Here is a 17,128-nt window from a genome sequence, read left to right as displayed (position 1 = left end):
GGGGAAAAAAAAAAAAAAAAAGGCAAGACGCGTCAAAATGTTAACACGTGTAGAATAAGACCATGACTGGGATGCAGTCGTCCGCCCTCGGAACAAAACCTAATTTTGGTCGCGGTGCTGAGGTGTCTGACTGTTGGGGGGAGGAGGGGGGATCCTTTCGCTCTCCGCTGGGTCGCTGTGACGCACTGCTGCGGCGCACAGACAACTTCTGCGCTTTTAAACTCGGGGATCACCTCGACGGCGACGCACCGCCCCGCTGCGCTCTGACGCATCCGCAAAGTCCGACCACCAGACGGGTCCAGTGGAGATCCTCACTCACTCGCTCTGTCTCTCTCTCTCACGCACGCACGCACACACACACACACACACACACACACACACACACACACACACACACACACACACACACACACAGGGGTTTCCAGAGGCAAGGGATGACAATTAGCGAAGCTGGCAGAGATTGCTGAAGGAATGTGAGTAAAATGGCTCGTCATGTGAGAGCCAACCCTCTCCGGTGATTGGGGAAGGAAAGAAAGAAAAAAACAAAAAACTAACTCACCCCCCAAACAGCTCCTGCTAAACTTAATTCAGCATAACGCGAGCCAGGCTGAACATCCCTCTGCGGAATAACTCGGGAGTCGGAGTGACACAAACGCAGCAGGAAACTCGGGCGAAGTGTTGCGTAACCGACGTTAAAAGAAAGCCAAGCTGCGTCCTCATCATCCATCACTGACTTAACGAGCACGAACAGCGTCCATCTGCGGTCCCCGCCCACCTTTGATCTCCACTATCTGTTCCCCCCCTTTTTTTTTGGCATCGTTCGCAAAGGAGTCGTCAGCGCGCTGCACGTGGAAGCTCCCAAATCGAGATTTATGCGCACGCTAATCCTCGCGAGCGTTTTACATTAAACTGCTGCCATTTCCACCCAGAAGGAGCCATCCATCAACCGGGCTCCTGCAGGATGTTCGCTTAAAGGCCGCGAGGTTGTCGGATCCGCAGCAGGAGCAGCAGCAGCAGCAGGAGCAGGAGGAGCAGGAGCAGGAGCAGAAACACGCGTGGAGCTCGAAACGTGTCGGGACACACGGCTGAAGCGCTGCTTTTTACGAGACGCACATGAAGCACCGAGAACTCTCTCAGATCTTGTTCGGGCGTCTCACTGTGGGTTTTTTTTTTTTTTTTGTGTGTGTTTTTTTTTTTGTTGAAGTTATTGCATTTGAAAAGGCAAATAATTGCTTTTCCACTTCCTCCTGACTGTCTGTCTGCAGGTCTGCGGGGGCGTAAAACACATAATTATCCAGAAGTACTATATAAAAAATCAGGTCCCGTACCCGGTCATTTGACATGCCGAGCCGAGAATCTTCACAGAGCTTTCCGTCGGCCGCTCTCTCTGCGGTCGCCGTGTGCTTATTGGGCTTGCTATCTTTGGAAGGTCCGGACCTTCCAGCAGCTGGCAGCCGGCCCGCCGTGTCTGTGATGGCAATAGTCACATGAAGGCTCTCGAGGAGTCTGTCCATTTCTGTGGTGGTGGTGGTGGTGGTGGGGGGAGCCGTGTTGGATCTTATCAGCTGGCCCCATTTCTGTGGTGGTGGTGGTGGTGGTGGTGGTGGTGTCGTCATGCCTCCGCCACTCTCAGCTGAGGAGTGTTTAAGGCGAGTCTTCATTTCAAGGTCATTCTTTGAACCCCGCCTTTGCCCAAAGCCGGTAAATCGGGTGTAGAAAATGGATGGACGGATAGTTGTTGAGACTTTCGCCCCCCCCCCAAAAAAAAACAACAACAACAACAAACAAACAAACAAACAAAACAAACAAACGGTAACCTCGCGGTGTCACAAGAGCAAAAAAAAAAAAAACCCAGAGGATCGTCAGAGGCTTTATCCTCTGGAGACCACGAACCACGGCGCGACGTTTGATAGAAACCCATCAAATAGTTGTTGAGATGTTTAAGTCTGAACCGAAGGACCAACCGTTTACTCACAATAACAAATGGCTAATCACTACGTTGGAAAACATCCTGCACATTAAGCATTCGCCTGCTTCATAAAGGCCGTTAACGTGCGCAGCAGTGCGTTTGCTTCTGAGCGTCTCCCCCTTTTAGGATTTCTCATGCCGGACAATATTGAAAAAGCTGCGGAGAAGAACACCTGCAAAGTAAGAAAGGGGGAGTTTTGTCGGGCGAGACGTAAACCACCTTGTTTATAAAATACAAAACACTCCAAGCGAACTGCTTCCCGTTTGCGGGCTTGCGACCCTTTCGCTGCAGGACTGCGTCCTGTGTCCCGAGTGTCCCGACAGCACAACATGCCTTCGGAGTCCAACTCCTTCCCTCCTCTCTTGCGGGGCTCGCGCCGATTGGCTGTCGAGAAACGGCTGAAGAAATCGGCTCTTAATTCGCATCTCCGTTGCGCAACGACGTGGCACGCACGCCCCACGTCCGAAGCAATCTTCCCTCCTCACTTACTGGGTATCTCGTTCTGGCCGAGCTCTCCCCCCCCCCCCCCCCATCTCCCTCGGCAGGATATCTGAGGGAGTGACGGCACTTGTGAAACCGTAGCCGTCCGTTTCATCACGGGGACGCGGCCCGGCGGCTCTCCAGTCATTTAAAGAGACCCCCCCCCCCCCCCCCCGCTCGTTTCTTTGACCTCATGGAAATCTCTCATGGTGGCTGAGGGGAGGGGGAAGTGAAAGATGGGAAGGGGGAGAGGGGGGAGGAGGAGGAGGAGGATGGAGGCGGTTGCCACTCCACAGCTATGTGTAACTGAAACATGTGCTGCAGTAAACACTTCCCCGCAAGTCTGCAGTTAATAAATAGCGCCGCCGCTGATTGACTCGCGGACTCCTCTGCGTCAGCGAGGTGCCGGGGTGCCACGTGGTGTTTCCGGCCGCGGCCTGCTGCTGGTTAGCGGACACCACCCCCCCCCTCGCAGGCCGGATTGGATCCGGAGCCACAACCGAGAGAAGAGCAATCTCAGATAATGAGGAACGAGGCTGAAACATCCTGCGCTGATAGCGGAGGAGAACAGAAGAGCCCTCTTTGATACCGACGGAGCTGCTCGTCACGGCTGATGCAAAGCGACACGACAGACGCCGGACTGATTGAATACCGGAGCTGCGTTCAAGTCCTACGGGGGGGTGGGGGGGGAGGGGGGGGGTCGAAATTAAGCGGAGACCACATCAGAGTCCGCTTTAAATCCCGAGGCTTGCAAAGACGAGACTCAAACGGTCTCAAGCGCTCGAGAGGAAGCAAAGACATCGCTCGCAAGTCTTCATTATTAAACTGCAAGTCTGTCGGGTCTGACATTTAAACGCCCTCCTTTACGAGACGCGGTTAACGTCGTGAAACGAGCGCAGTTTGGCCCGCGCTCTAAAACGACTTCATCGGCTCGGCGCGTTCGTCACGCGAGCTGCGTTCCGTTCACGACGTACGTTCAAACGACGAAACGAGTCGAAACGAGCCCGCGGTGACTTTTGGTTTCGCGACAGCGGCCGGCGGTCGCAATGAACTCGGGACCACGAGTCGTTCCCATCGGCCCTCGACGGCCGGCCGGCCGGCCGACCGCCGCCGTCGTCTTCGGCGTGAAGCACGGGCGGGCAAAAACCGCACGTCGCCTTTCGAGCGCCGAACGTCAAACAAGAGTTCGCAAACCGCTGCCAAACGCAGCTTTTCATTCAGCGCTTCAGAAGACACACATTTCCACAAACAAAACTAAAAAAGAGAAAATAGACATTTGATGCTCGGCCAGAAATGAAGGCCCGCGTCGCTCCATATCGGCTGCATGTGTAAAAAAAAAAAAGGATTCTCCATCTGTCAATAATACCATTTGGAAACGCGACGTTTCACGCGAGTCTTCTCTGTGATTGTAGCACGAAAACAAAGATCTTCAGCTGCTCTCCGGTCGCTCTTTGTTACCGAAGGCCGACTTTCACACACAAAGCATCGAGGCTTTAGGGCAGTGAACCAGAGGGCAGCTGTTGGGCAACTCGGGAGAGGCGGCAACCAACTGGCTCAGATTGTCACTTCAATCCCACGCGGACATCTTCTTTTTTTTTTTTTAAACCGAGGAGACGAGCGAGCGGTCCCTTCGGCCGTTTGTCCGAAAGGCATCGAGGCAGTTGGAAGTCTCTCGCGCGTGCGGAGACATGACGGGATTGTCGCGTCGTTACTGCCGGCGGCGTTTCGGGCTGCGTTTACAGCGTGAACTCAGTGAGGACGACACGCCGCTTTCTTTACGGTGCAACAATCTTTTGGGCTGATGAGTGACGCAATCACATCGCCAATTTAATAATCAGACTGTCGATCATGTTGTGTCCAGGAAGCTTCTAAATACATGTTTGACCCCCCCACCCCGCGTCTCTCTGTGGGAGCGATGCCCAGCTGCTTTTCCCAGAGGTTTTTTTTTTTTTTTTTGCTCTGGTATATCTTCATTTCAAGAGTCTGGGAGGGGTGGAGGGGTGGTGTGGGGGAGGGATGGGGTGGTGGTGGTGGTGAGGGGGAGGAGGGTTGGTCTCCCTGTCACAAACCCACACATTTTTGTCGTCCGCCTCCCCGTCCTGCCAAACTCTGCGAGCACTCTGCCCGGTATGACGCGGTTTGGACGGCAGCAAGGTGGAAAAGACCTCGACTCGCTTTTCTTTCCACAGTTCGAACCCCGAAAAGAAATCCAGAGCCGGACTTTATTTGGGTCCGGACAAAAAACACGAAGGAACATTGGACGGCGTTGCGAGTTATTCCTAAACTGAGAAACAAACTGGCTCGAGGAAACGACTGGCTTCCCCGCTGCCGAATCACCTGTTTGTTTTGGAAAAATGATTTGAGACGAAACAGGGAAAAAAAAAAAAAAAAAAAAAAAAAAAGGAATATATATTACTGTACTGCCTTTGTGTTTTGTTTTTTTGGAGCCTCTCACCATATGTGCACTCGTGACTGCTGTTTTATTAAGTGTTTCCCGACGTAGAATAATAAAACATTGAAAATAGTCTCCTTCGGCACAAGTCGAGTTCAAACCGTCACCAGAAAAACTGGCCTCGGGGGGGACGTTCAGTAATCGGCGACTGGCCACGGCTCACGGTGACCTGACGGGACACGAGGGAGGAGAAGAGAAAAGGTACTTCAGACACAAAAATGCGCAATGATTGAAGTATTACATTACCGCGAAAAACACGACATGACTAAATCTGCGTTTGTCACTGCTTGAGAATGAAATGACGAAGAAGCAGAAGCCAGAAATCTCACCAGCCACTGATGTCATTTTTGAGTCATTCGTATCGATAAACCCAGTCTGAGGAAAAGAAAGTTCATTTCTCTCTTTTTGCACTGTTATAAATTCCTGTTTGTTTTTGGTTAAATATTTCACTCAGCCCCGTCAGAGGAGCGCTGACCCCTTCACCGCACCGCACCCCGAGCCATCCCCGCTCTTTCTTACAGTCAGACTTCCTGTCTCCCATCAATGTTCTCCTTTTTTTTTTTCTCCTCGGCCGCTGTGACGGAATCCCCTGCTCTTGTTTCCTGTTGTGAGGGCCCGTTGCTTGGTTACGGGCGAGGGAGGACTGTTTCGGAGCCCGGGGAGCGTTTTTAGCTGGAGGCCGGGAGGTTAATTTTCTCCGAGGCCTCCTCGGCTTACAACCCTGAGCAACGAGCTCCCCGAGGCAACACAGCACTTTACTGTCTCCCGACTGTTGGGTCGTGGTTGCCGAGGCTCTACGGGCCCCCGAAGGTCGTTTACATAAATGAAGAATGGGGCTAGTGTAACTGCAGGGTAGTGTGGTCGCCGGTGACTGGGTTGTTGCTGGGGTGTACGCACCGAGGTGGGCCCGGGGAGAAGTTTGTTGGCACTTTAGGAAATTTGCACTCGGACCGATTCTGGTCCGAAAACATCCTCCTTTTTGTGATTGTAAGAACTGACGTGAATGTAAGGAGATTTATCTTTTTTTTTCTTCTCTGGTTTGAAAAACGAATTTACATTTGAAGTGAAAGTGACAAAAATGAGCATAAGCACAAAAAAACCACACAAAAAAAACCACAAAAAAAAAACATGAAGAAACACAGAGCATGACTCAGAAAGTAAATAGCAGGATAATCACAAAAAGAAAATGGGTGTCCATGAGTCATTAAACAACTATCTAGTGGGAGCAAACAAAGCTTTTGTCACGATAATGATCAGTATGAATAAGAATCTGTTGTAATAAACACATTAGAAAAGGTTACATGTGCTCTCTTATTCTGAAAATCACAGGCAGAAACGGGTTGAAATTTCTGACCGTGTCAATTTCAGGCACGCGAGATGCTGCACTGTAGAGAAAGGTAACGAAGCACTGAAGGGGTTTGAAGCGTCTATTAAAGGTCCAGTGCGCAGGATTTTCATCTTAAATGTTTTCATTCGTTTATAATCCCCTGACGCTAAGAATCATCCTGGTTTTTCTACACCTCAGAATGAGGACTTCATATTTACATGTTTCTACGGTGGCTCAGAGGGTCCAAAGCAAACACCGGCTCTGGAGAAGTACGGGCTGCACTTTTTTGCGGCTCTTTTTGGACGCTTGGAAACGAGGACGGTGAGGCGAGCGACATTCAGTCCGTTGCAACCTGCAACTTAACTGCGAGACGCCACTAAATGCTGCGCACTGCTCCTTTAACTAGTACCAAAAAAAACACCCGGTTGAAAGTGTAAATGCTAAACGCTTCGAGCCCGACAGGCTTCCGAGTTGCCTTTTTGTATGCGAGCGCTGAAAGCAGTTGAAGAGCGAGAGCTGAAAACGTGAATCGTCCGCCGAGTCGTAAAATGAAAGCGGCTGAAACGCTCGTTGACTTCGGAGTCAAATTCAGTCTGCAGTTTGGACATTTCAGTAGCTGATATTGCAAATATTTTGTTTATGGGAAAATAATTAAATGCTGGAGATGTTTTCCCAGTTGGACCGCCGGAATCTCGTCCTCCCTCAAGACATCCGAACTCTTCTCCCCCCAATCGAGCCAGTCGGGGAATATCATTAACGGTAACTTTATCTCTGCTGGTCGCTGTTTCTTAATTCAAACAGGGTGCTGTGGACTTTTATAACCGGCCCAGTCGGAGGGAATATGGCTACAGAAGCCACTTAGCCGCTTCGTAACAAGATAGCATAATGGCATAATGGCAGGTCTTCCCCCCGCCCCCCTCCACCCCGCTCCCCTCCGGCATATAAAAAAAAAGCAGCAAAAATGTGAAAAAGAAATATACTAATTTGACAAATGTTCCACGCATCAGAAATTTCTGCTGTGTAAGTGTTTTGTATCCCACTTATGGGTCGGATAAAATCGAGTTTAGCCGAGAAGTGTTTTCGCAAAAAAAACGCCTCGTCCTGGAGGCCTTCGAATTAACTTATGGAGTCTTTTTTTATTTTTTGTTTTTTTGAATGACACGAGACAAGAGATGAAACATTAAGAGTATTAACTTCCCTTCTGACCACGTTAACAGATCCACCGTCGTGTTCTGCAGTAAAGAGACGGTGGATTTGCTGTCCAGGATTTTTTTGTTTTTTTTGTTCTCTCCTGTATATTTTTACATACCGGGTGAACTCAATGTAAACCATATTTGACTGAGGAAGTGCTGCAGGTGCTGGAAATAGAAAACGTGAGCCGAGTGTACGTTACACAGCCAAACCTGCATCTGATCTCTCGGTTTATGTCCATTTTTACAGTGGAGTATTCTCGGGGGGGAGAGGGGGTGGGGGGTTGTTGTTGTTGTTGTTGATTTGAGCACCTGACTCCACGTGTTAAATGCACAATGTTTGTTTTAGAAAAACGCAGGTCTGAAATGAAAAGATATATTCTAAACCTTTTTTCCACACACAATCCTTAAATGAACTTATTATTGGAACTAAATCGTACTCGGTGTCATTATGTCCCATTCTCGTGATCGCAATATCTCAAGAACGCCTGGAGCTAATTTCTTCAAATTTGGCGCGAACATTCATTTGGACTCCACGGCGAACTGATCAGGTTTCAGGGGGTCGAAGTTCACCACAATAACCCACCGTACACGCTGGAGGAACACATAAACGTAACCCGCACGTAGCGCGGCGCTTCCTTCCCTCCCGTGGACGCGCAGCTACGAAGTGAAAAACGTGGAGATGAAAGAGAACATTTATGAACATGTTGAAGCCATCGGACCATCACATTCATCACTGGGTCACCCTCCATCCGCAAAGTACTTCCTGCTCCGCGGGGAGAAATTGATAACACATTGTCTGTTTGCTTAATGACCGCCTTAAATTACACGGTAAAACATATCCTTTTTTCTTTCTTTTTACAGAATACATTAAATCTTCCTCTTTACTGCTCGCATGTAAAAGCACAACCTGTAATTACGGCATGGTTGGGCTTGTTTACTCTGTATATACAGTGAGGCTTCATGGCGTTACTCGGGTAACAGACATTTTCATTTAAAAAGGGTTTGTATATGAAAATTACAAATATTGAAAAGTAATTTGAGAGCTTCAAGTTGTTTAAAACATTTGTGTGTTGTTAATCTCATGTTGTTTGTACTTATTGCTCAAAATCTTGGCCTGGACACTCTTGAAAAGTAGATTGTTAATCTCAATTAGACTATCCCCGTCATATAAAAGTTAAATAATTGCTAAAACTGAAAATGGAAGTTACAAAAACAAAGGTTTTGCTAGTTTCAAAAGTAAAAAAAAAAAAAGTTATACCTGCAAGTTTGACAATATCAGAGGTAGCATCCAAACTTAATGTGATTATATCCATTCGACACGTTACTGCTGAAGAGGAAGTGAATACTTTTCTTTGAGAATGTCAACAACAATATGTCGTAGTTGTCATCTCTGACAAATCAACATTACTTTCATAAAGGCTCAACAAGAAACTTCAGTGAAATGTACCTTTACTTTAAGCCACAACCTCATTCTGTTCAGTGTTCAGTCTCTGTCGCCATCTAGTGGCCACAACATAAATCTTTCAATAAAAAATACATTTAAAAAAAACCTCAATTGAATTCGGCTCCTGTCAGACATCAAAACAGGCAACTTTTTGGCATTAGTTCTCTCTTTTTATTATTCATTAATCAAGAACAATTTTATAAATAACAGACATATTGTTAGAAATCGCAGTGTTGGACACAGAGCGCAAGTTCACAAGAAAGAAAAATGAATACGACAACAAACACAGACCTCAACAGAAAACACAGGATTCAACATTTAGAATTGCTCTTCGCAAAGAACGTAAATCACAAATTCAAACCCGAAATGCAATTTGCACTAAAGTGTCGCAGCTCTCAAAAAACAACCGCTATTTTCCTTGTTTTGCTTTTTTTTCATTCTTAAACTGGAACTACATTTTAAAATAGGTTTGCCACAGTTTAAACAAAATAATGAAACTATATTTAGGAATGATCAACTCAAGTATAACTCATTTGTGATTCAGAGAAGAAAAGACAACCCGACTAATAAACGAAGCAAAACTACATCCTGTTTTCTCAACTTTAAACTTTTAAAAGATCAGTTTAACTTTCTTCTCCCCGTTTTCTTTAAACTCACGAGTGCACGTGGAGTGAATGATAAAACTCATCCCTCCTTAAAAAGAGCTGAATGTCAAAGTCCACTACAGATCAAAGTCACACAGAAGGGAGTCATAGTGTAAAAAAAAAAAGGCCTACGAATATTCAGCCATCAACGGCTTCTTCAATGTGACTTTTTCAGTAGTTTTCCATCAGAAAAATGTTTTCTAAGGAAAGCAGCAGGATTCAAGTTCATAGAGGTGTTTAAAAAAAAACAACAACAACAACAACAACCTCTGACTTGACTGCTTGACATCCGATGCTGTGAGATGTGGCTTCAGCACATTAACATACGTGGTAATGAGGCACAGAGCGAGCTGCCGTCGTCCCGCCGAGAGGACTGGCGGCCACTAACAGACATCATACATGTAAAATATTGCAGTATAATCAAGGCCAAATATGGAAACATTTAACGTTGCTAAGGAGTGCTGGTTTTATACGACAAAGATGAAGGACTGACGATGTGCGTCGCCGTGACGGGACGCGTGACAGCAAATGTCCAAAAACTCTGATTGAAGTTCGTCCCAGGAAGTTTCTGCCCAGAACAAACAAACAGCATTTTTTTTTATTTTGTTCTTCTTTTTGTTCTTCGTTCAGATTTTTTTTTTGTTTTTTTTGGTTAATGCACGTTTGTACAGGATTTCGACACGGTGAGGTTTTCATTGTCAGCAGCGGCAATCGAAGCTGCATGTATTCATTTATTTACAGGAACACGTTGAAGCAAATGATCGTTTTTACTCCTTTAACTCAACGCTGTTCAGAGACGCGGGCCGGCAACTGCAATTAATACCTTCCATAAAAAAAATAACACTTAAAAAAATCCTGAACACCACGTATAAAAGTTGAAACAATGAAGGTAAATGCATTCGACCGGTATAAAATGACACTTGAAGCCGATTTGTTTAAATGCTTTAAAACAACCGAAGGCAGATTTGACCCTTTCTGGAAAAAAGACGGGATCAAGTGTTTCAGACCTTCTAAGGTCACTGCAGACGTTTTATTCGTCGTCCGAGTGACATAAATCCATCCTGTTAAAGTCTTCTATTATGTGCTCCATCTTTTCAAGTAATCCCAAGTCTCAGAGATGTAAAAAACAAACAAATCATTTCTCTCTGTTTCTGATTGTTCCAGTGGTTCCTTGTAACATCACCGAGGATCAGTGAGTTCATAAAAAAAAAAAAAAAAAAAAAAAAAAAAAAAAACATCGAAGCGCAGAACTACATACCAAAAACCAGAAGTAGTCCGAGTTTGGCTCACGAGGACAGTTTGGAGTAGCTCGGAGGTGAGAACTTGCGCTTCAGGTATTTGATTATGTAGAGAGGAAGACAGCTGACCAGCGTGATGGCGGACACCTTCCACAGGAAAGGCCAAGTCGTGATGAAAGACAGGTCTGCGGGGATTAAACGGTAAACGTCACGGCTTCAGAGGATTTCAGTCAATCTGAGGATATGAAGGCCGATCGGAAAAGTTCCTGTTGCACACGAATGGGGTGCGTCCCAGTAAGGCGCAAAGCAACGCCTTTCATGAGTAGCTCGAGCTGCCTTTTACGTGTGCATTTGCGATTCCACCCGGATCAGAGAAAGCTCATCAAATTGTGTCGCGCTCCACAAATCGACAACAAAGATTTGACCCAAACTTTGATCAAACGACCCACCGTGGAGTCCCCACTCATGAAAGTCATGACGTGAACTTTCTGATCGGCCTTCACTTAAAAAGCAACAACGAGCGGTCAAAACAAAAGCTTAAAGAGTCTAAATCGGATGCTGTTCTCGATGCGTTGAATCCATTCACAACATGTTGGCGTTCGTGTATTTGTGACAGCAACGACAATGAAAACTTAACAGTGGAATGAGTGGCAAGACACTAGCAAAGATCAAGTGCACACAATGTGAAAGAAAAAAAAAAAAACAACATGATATCATGAAATAAAAAGGATGGCTCGTGGTGATGAGGAGGGAGCGAGGAGATGAATTCACAAGCTGCAAACCTACCAAGGAAAGCTCCAAAGGACACCCTGCCTATCCCTGTCGCCAACGTACAGAAGCAAAAGAAGTGCAGCAGAAACAGTGAGTGCAGGACAACAAGGTTAGCGGCTACGTAGGAGGACAGAGAGGGACCAGAAATAAAAGCACACAGCCGACGGTTGAGCTACAGAACAACACCGGAGGTGCCAAGTGGCGTCGAACTAAACCGAGAGCAGGAGCAGTGAAGGAGGAGACAGCGGCGCCTTCAAAGCACTCGGTTCATTCAGTCCTCCGCTTGTCAAAGTAAAAACGTAAAAGTCCTCTTTCTCACAGCTACACTACGAGTTCATTAATATCTGCAGTAAGAAACCAGAGAAAACAGGTTGAAATGATGAGCTGATGAACTCAGCAGCTATTTTCAAGCACAATATTTACCCACATGTGGAAAACTGAATTTCGATTTGCTTTGGATAATTGTTCAGACAAAAAAGAAAAAGGAAAAAAAAAAAAAAGAGACATTTTATAAAGGAAATATGTCACAAAATGCATTATTTAGAAAATATTTAGCAGCTTAATGGATAAAAATGACTAAACTGACATTTTCTTGTGTAATTTTTTTCTCATATTTATTTCAGACTCAGACTGAAACCTTATTTTCGGTAGATTTCAAAGATCAAAGGTCAACACGTGAAAAAAAATAAAACAACAACCCGATACCTACCGAAGTATTCGTTGAGGAAGGCGAGCGAAGCGAGGTAGCAGCCGAGGCTGAAGAACTCCGCCACCACCATGAGCCAGTGCCAGGTGCGAATGGTCAGCGCCACCATCAGCAGCTCGGTGACGATGAGCGCTGTGAAGGAGATGGCGACCACGTGCACGAACTCCGACTCGAACAGCACCAGCGCGCCGTACATGAGGATGCCACCTGGTGGCGCCAGAGGAAACATTTGCGTTTGTTTCGCGTGGAAAACGTCTGAATGAAGTCAATGTTCGAGTTTCGTTTCTGGTCTGACTGACGAGTTTCCTGCAGGATTTCACTTTTTCTACCAGAGAGTTGTTTGTTTTTAACCCAGTTGAAAGAAGGAATCATCTTCAACGCAACAACGAAATAATAATTATTCTAAATACTTTGTTATAACCGTCACATTTTGTTGTCGCACCAAAGTAGCCTGAGAACTATATTAAAAGGACACGTGACGAAACATTTTCAAAATGATAATTTTTGGCCGAGTCAGCTCTCCTCAGGATAAACAGCAGAGCAGCACATCGAGTTCAGGATTCATGTTTGCACATAAGGACCGACTTAATAACTTTATTTATGATGGTGAAAGATGCACTCTGTGTTCCAGTGTGTCTCTTCAAGTGTCCAGACACTCACTCATCTTCAGGCGCCTCCTGTATCTTGATAGCCCTTCGTTTTATCACTACACTTCACAAATGGAGCTTAATAGCCTATAACTGATCACATAATTGCTTCTTCATACAGTCTTCAGCATTCCAGCGGCTCAAACTCTGGACTAAATTAAGTCAGATTGGAGCCTAATATTTTCGTCCCCTCATATCGTCTTTATGTTTCGTTCTTTTTTTTTTTTTTTTCTTTTCTCAACGGACCCGGTACCGACCCTTTTAATTAAAAACCTCGAGCTGTCAGGAAGTCACGCTCGAGGAAGAACATAGATCTTTCTCACACGCTGCATGGCTTAGCGATTACAGAAATATCGATTTACTGGACGGACAAAAGGCTGCATGTAAAAGCGGACGGCGGTTGGAAACCTAAGATACTGAGAAACGGAGCGTCTGAGAGTTTGAAGGGGGCCCGAGGACCGCGGTATTAAGACACAGCACCAATGATGAAACGGTGGGTGAAGAGTTGCTTTGACAGGCGGCTCATTAGTTAATAGAGTTAAAAAAATAAAATAAAAAAAAGAAGTTATTTTTAAAGCGAAATCCCAGTGAATGATGATCAAACACGACTTTCAGAAGGAGTCTGTGCGCCTTACCTTGATAGACACTGATCAAAACCCAGATGAGGAATGTCTTGAAAGATAATGATCGTCCCTGAAAGAGAGAAACGTCGTACATAAGTGCAACATACTCAACTTTCACGCGGAACGACCGGGGAAAAGTTGAAATGAAATGAAGACGCAGGGAATTTGTGAAGCAATGAGCATTTTTTTTTTTTTAAATGGGACACTATACCTTGGTGAGGTCTTTGTAAAGCTCGGGGTAGAGCAGAGCCATCTCCGGCTTCACGTCTTGGTCCAGAACCAAGGAGAACACAGGGAACATGGTGTAGATGGTGGCGTACCTGCACAGGACAGACAGAGACATCAAGCAAAGATGGAGGCAGCAAAACAACAAGCTGACATCACCAGATATATCGTCTGTGCTGTGCTGTAGTGAGGCCGTCATGATATGGCACGTACCCAACCATGAGGAAACCCTGGTACAACGGCACAGAGGCAAAGAAGAAGACGGAGGAGAAGACGGCCTGAGGAGACAAAAACAAAAACGGGTGTCAGAAAGTCAGCGAGTTACCGACTTTACCGGCAAAATGTAGAACAAACGTAAATCACAAACAGATGAAGAAAAACAATCAAGAACAAAACACGAACAAAGAAAAAGTCATCTTATGAACAAACATTGAAAATATCCCCCAAAGTGTTGTTCATTAACGAGTTGACACGCGTCACATTGTACTTTGCTTCGTCCGTTGAGTCCCCGCGTACCTGCATGGTGGAGATGATCATCCCTCTGTGCATGACGAACTGGCCGAGCGCTGCCGAGCGCTTGTAGCTGTTCCTGCCGTGGACCATGAGCAGCCGCCCGATGTGCTTAAACTGAGTGATGGAGAAATCTGCGGCCAGCGACGCCTGCTTCCCCTCCTGTTTAAAGAAAGAAAGAAAGAAAGAAAGAAAGAAAGAAAGAAAGAAAGAAAGAAAGAAAGAAAGAAAGAAAGAAAGAAAGAAAGAAAAAAAAAAGACAAGTATGAAGATGCTGTGCTGCAGCTGGGTTGTAAAGCCTCTAAAAGACAACAACACACAAACCTGTAACTTGAGACGTCTCTTCATGCTTTAATTGTTGTTTCAGTGTCTCGAAAGTTCTTTTAGTTTAGTAAGACATCACCAAAAAAGGTTCTAAAAGTTAAACAACCTAAAGAATTGAGTGCTTTGTAAGTTAAGTCATGATTTTCAGAGTTTATCCGACTAAGTTAAGTTTCAGGATCTCACGCTGGAGGTGTTAATGAGAAGGTTTGAGGTCAGCGTTTCTGCTGTTTATGAAGGCTTTTACCTTTCCTTCGATCCCAATACCACAATCTGCAGCCTGGATCATACTGACATCATTTCCTCCATCACCTGACACAAAATAGACATTAAAAGCACGTTAAAGAAAACAGATGTTTTGTATGCTTTTATACGTTTTAAAAGTGGCCGCTGATGGAAGTGATTCTCTCTGTGTTGTGACTGCCATCTTGTGGACACGTGCGGTAATAATCTGAAACTGTGTGCATTTTCTTCAACCGGCAGTTATGTAATTACAGTTGGGATAAAGCAGGTCGGCGACAGGACTTTAGCGTCCAAAATAAAAATAATCTCCACCGGACATCCGACAAAGTAAGAAACAGGTCTGGTTATTTAATCAGCTTCGTACATTGTCTAACGGTTTCCCCCCTGAGGGACTGAGGTGAAGCCACGACAGACTTTCCCAGGCTGTTTATGGACCGGAGCCAAACCGCATTTTCAGGCTGCTGCCCTTCACCTGTCAACACTCACCTATAGCACAGGTTCTGTTGGCCGTGTGCTGCTGGAGGAGTGTGACGATGTGGGCCTTCTGAGTCGGAGAGCAGCGACAGCAAACCACCGCCGGACACTGACATGCCAGCTCCACGAACTCATGCTCGTAATACCGCAAACACACCTGCAACACCACGAAGGAAGCGACACCAGACCTCAGACGCTGGACACTGAACGCAAGAGATGTATGTGCAATGTTTTTTCTTTCAAAGTACAATCGGCGTGACTTTTAGAGAACCGGTGAGAAAAAGTGGAAAAACACGGATCTCTTTCCTTTTAAAGATGCAATATTCTTGTTGATTTTCAGATTTATTTTTCTATCCAAGTCCTCGAGTCCTTGGGTGAACTCCAAAGTATTAGTTTTGGCAGAGAGGTACTTTTTGTATTCACTCTTGGCTTGTTTGGCTGCATCCTCATCATCATCTGCTGTGCATGGAAATGTCACCGTGCGCTGCGCTGTAGTACCTCTAAGGAGTCTCCAGAGATGACCAGAGCACAGTCATGTTTCCTTCTGAAGGCGTTGAGCTCCAGATGGGCCTCTCCTCGGTTCGAGACCTGCTCGAGAGCCACATAATGCAATTAACCATGAGAACATTTAGACTTTTTTTTTCTTTTTCTTTTTCTTTATTAAATCTCCTATTAAGTAGGCGCATTATGTTTACGACACACGAGGGGAAATAAAACGGCGTACCGGTCTGAAGACGTGGATGTCCTGGTTTCTGGAAACCAAATGGGAGCTTTTGGCGATGCATGTAGCCGTCTCAAGCTTGTCGCCAGTCAGCATCCAGATCTGAGCAGAAAACAAGGCAAGAAAAAAAAAAAAGTTTCAGATGCAATGTTAAAAGGAACAGAGTGAAATCCAACTCATGTGAGCTGAATGTTTTCTTTAATACTTTCTGGCTTATGGGGGCATAAATAAAATGAATTTTCTAGCTGTAAATATACTTTTCTTTTCCTTTCTGTGCATCCCAAATCACTGCTGAGATGTCTGGGGTTTTCATTGCTTTTTCTCCACAGGCTGATATGACCAGTACGAGTCCGGCGGCCTCGGTTACATTTCACCTCTCACCTTAATGCCAGCGTTTCTGAGCAGCTCCAGCGTCGGCCTGACGTCCGCCTGCAGCTGGTCCTCCACGCCGGTCAGACACAGAAGCTCCATCTCCCTCTCGAGACTCTCCACCACCGCTGCCACCTTCAGGCCTCGGTCGTGGATGCTCAGCTTCGCCTGGTTGTAGCGATTCTGCGCAGAGCAGGGGTGCGGAAAAGTGGAGGGACAAATTCAGGAGGAAATAACGGGATAAAGAACGACTTTGAAACTAACACTGAGCAGAGCGGTTGAATAATGCGGCTATTTTCTCAACTTTAGAGGAAGAAACAAGACGAGGATGCTGGCGATGCTAACTGAACAAATCAAGTGTTTTTCCAGTCAAATGTGAAAGCACTTATGAACAACCACAAATGAGAAATATCAAAACCAACAAAACATTTCGAGACAGTAATATTTATAATGCAGATATTCATGACCTGTTGCCATGGTGACCCGACACCAGATAAGCAGAAGAAAATGGATGAATTATCCTACACTGTTGTCTTTTACAATTTACTTAGTAGAAAATGTTTTAATTATCTACACGAAAAATAACTACATTTATTCCGATGCTGGACAAAATTTCTTTTAACAAGTTGTACCTATTACTTAATAAACTGGCAACTGAGTGCGAGTTACTGTACGCTGTAAAACAGGAAGACAACAAGAGACAAAACAAAAAAGACAACATGAGATCTGGTGAAGGATCAGATTGTACCAACAGCAGAATGACAGGCATGT

The 17,128-nt window shown here is 45.7% G+C and overlaps 1 protein-coding gene across 5 annotated transcripts in view; it reads right to left on the bottom strand.

The window, feature by feature from the left end:
* Positions 1–9,022: 9,022 nt before the first annotated feature.
* Positions 9,023–17,128, bottom strand: part of atp9b (ATPase phospholipid transporting 9B) — a 41,067-nt gene continuing 32,961 nt past the window's right edge. For 3 of the 5 annotated variants that reach the window (XM_069720840.1, XM_069720842.1, XM_069720843.1), the window contains 12 exons: positions 16,370–16,540; positions 15,992–16,090; positions 15,766–15,855; positions 15,280–15,424; positions 14,798–14,862; positions 14,236–14,391; positions 13,933–13,997; positions 13,706–13,814; positions 13,507–13,564; positions 12,228–12,431; positions 11,534–11,566; positions 9,023–10,932 (listed from right to left, as the gene is read on the bottom strand). In XM_069720840.1, coding sequence (XP_069576941.1) covers positions 10,796–10,932; positions 11,534–11,566; positions 12,228–12,431; positions 13,507–13,564; positions 13,706–13,814; positions 13,933–13,997; positions 14,236–14,391; positions 14,798–14,862; positions 15,280–15,424; positions 15,766–15,855; positions 15,992–16,090; positions 16,370–16,540 — 1,332 coding nt within the window. In that variant the 3' untranslated portion in view covers positions 9,023–10,795. The remainder of the gene's footprint in view (positions 10,933–11,533; positions 11,567–12,227; positions 12,432–13,506; positions 13,565–13,705; positions 13,815–13,932; positions 13,998–14,235; positions 14,392–14,797; positions 14,863–15,279; positions 15,425–15,765; positions 15,856–15,991; positions 16,091–16,369; positions 16,541–17,128) is intronic. The other 2 variants (XM_069720841.1, XM_069720844.1) reach the window with 1 other exon arrangement.

Source organism: Brachyistius frenatus, unplaced genomic scaffold (genome assembly GCF_029030835.1).
Source record: "Brachyistius frenatus isolate BFR_SWC_R1_liver_20210118 unplaced genomic scaffold, ASM2903083v1 Contig_253, whole genome shotgun sequence".
NCBI classification, from domain to species: domain Eukaryota; kingdom Metazoa; phylum Chordata; class Actinopteri; family Embiotocidae; genus Brachyistius; species Brachyistius frenatus.
This window is presented reverse-complemented; position numbering and strand designations above follow the sequence as displayed.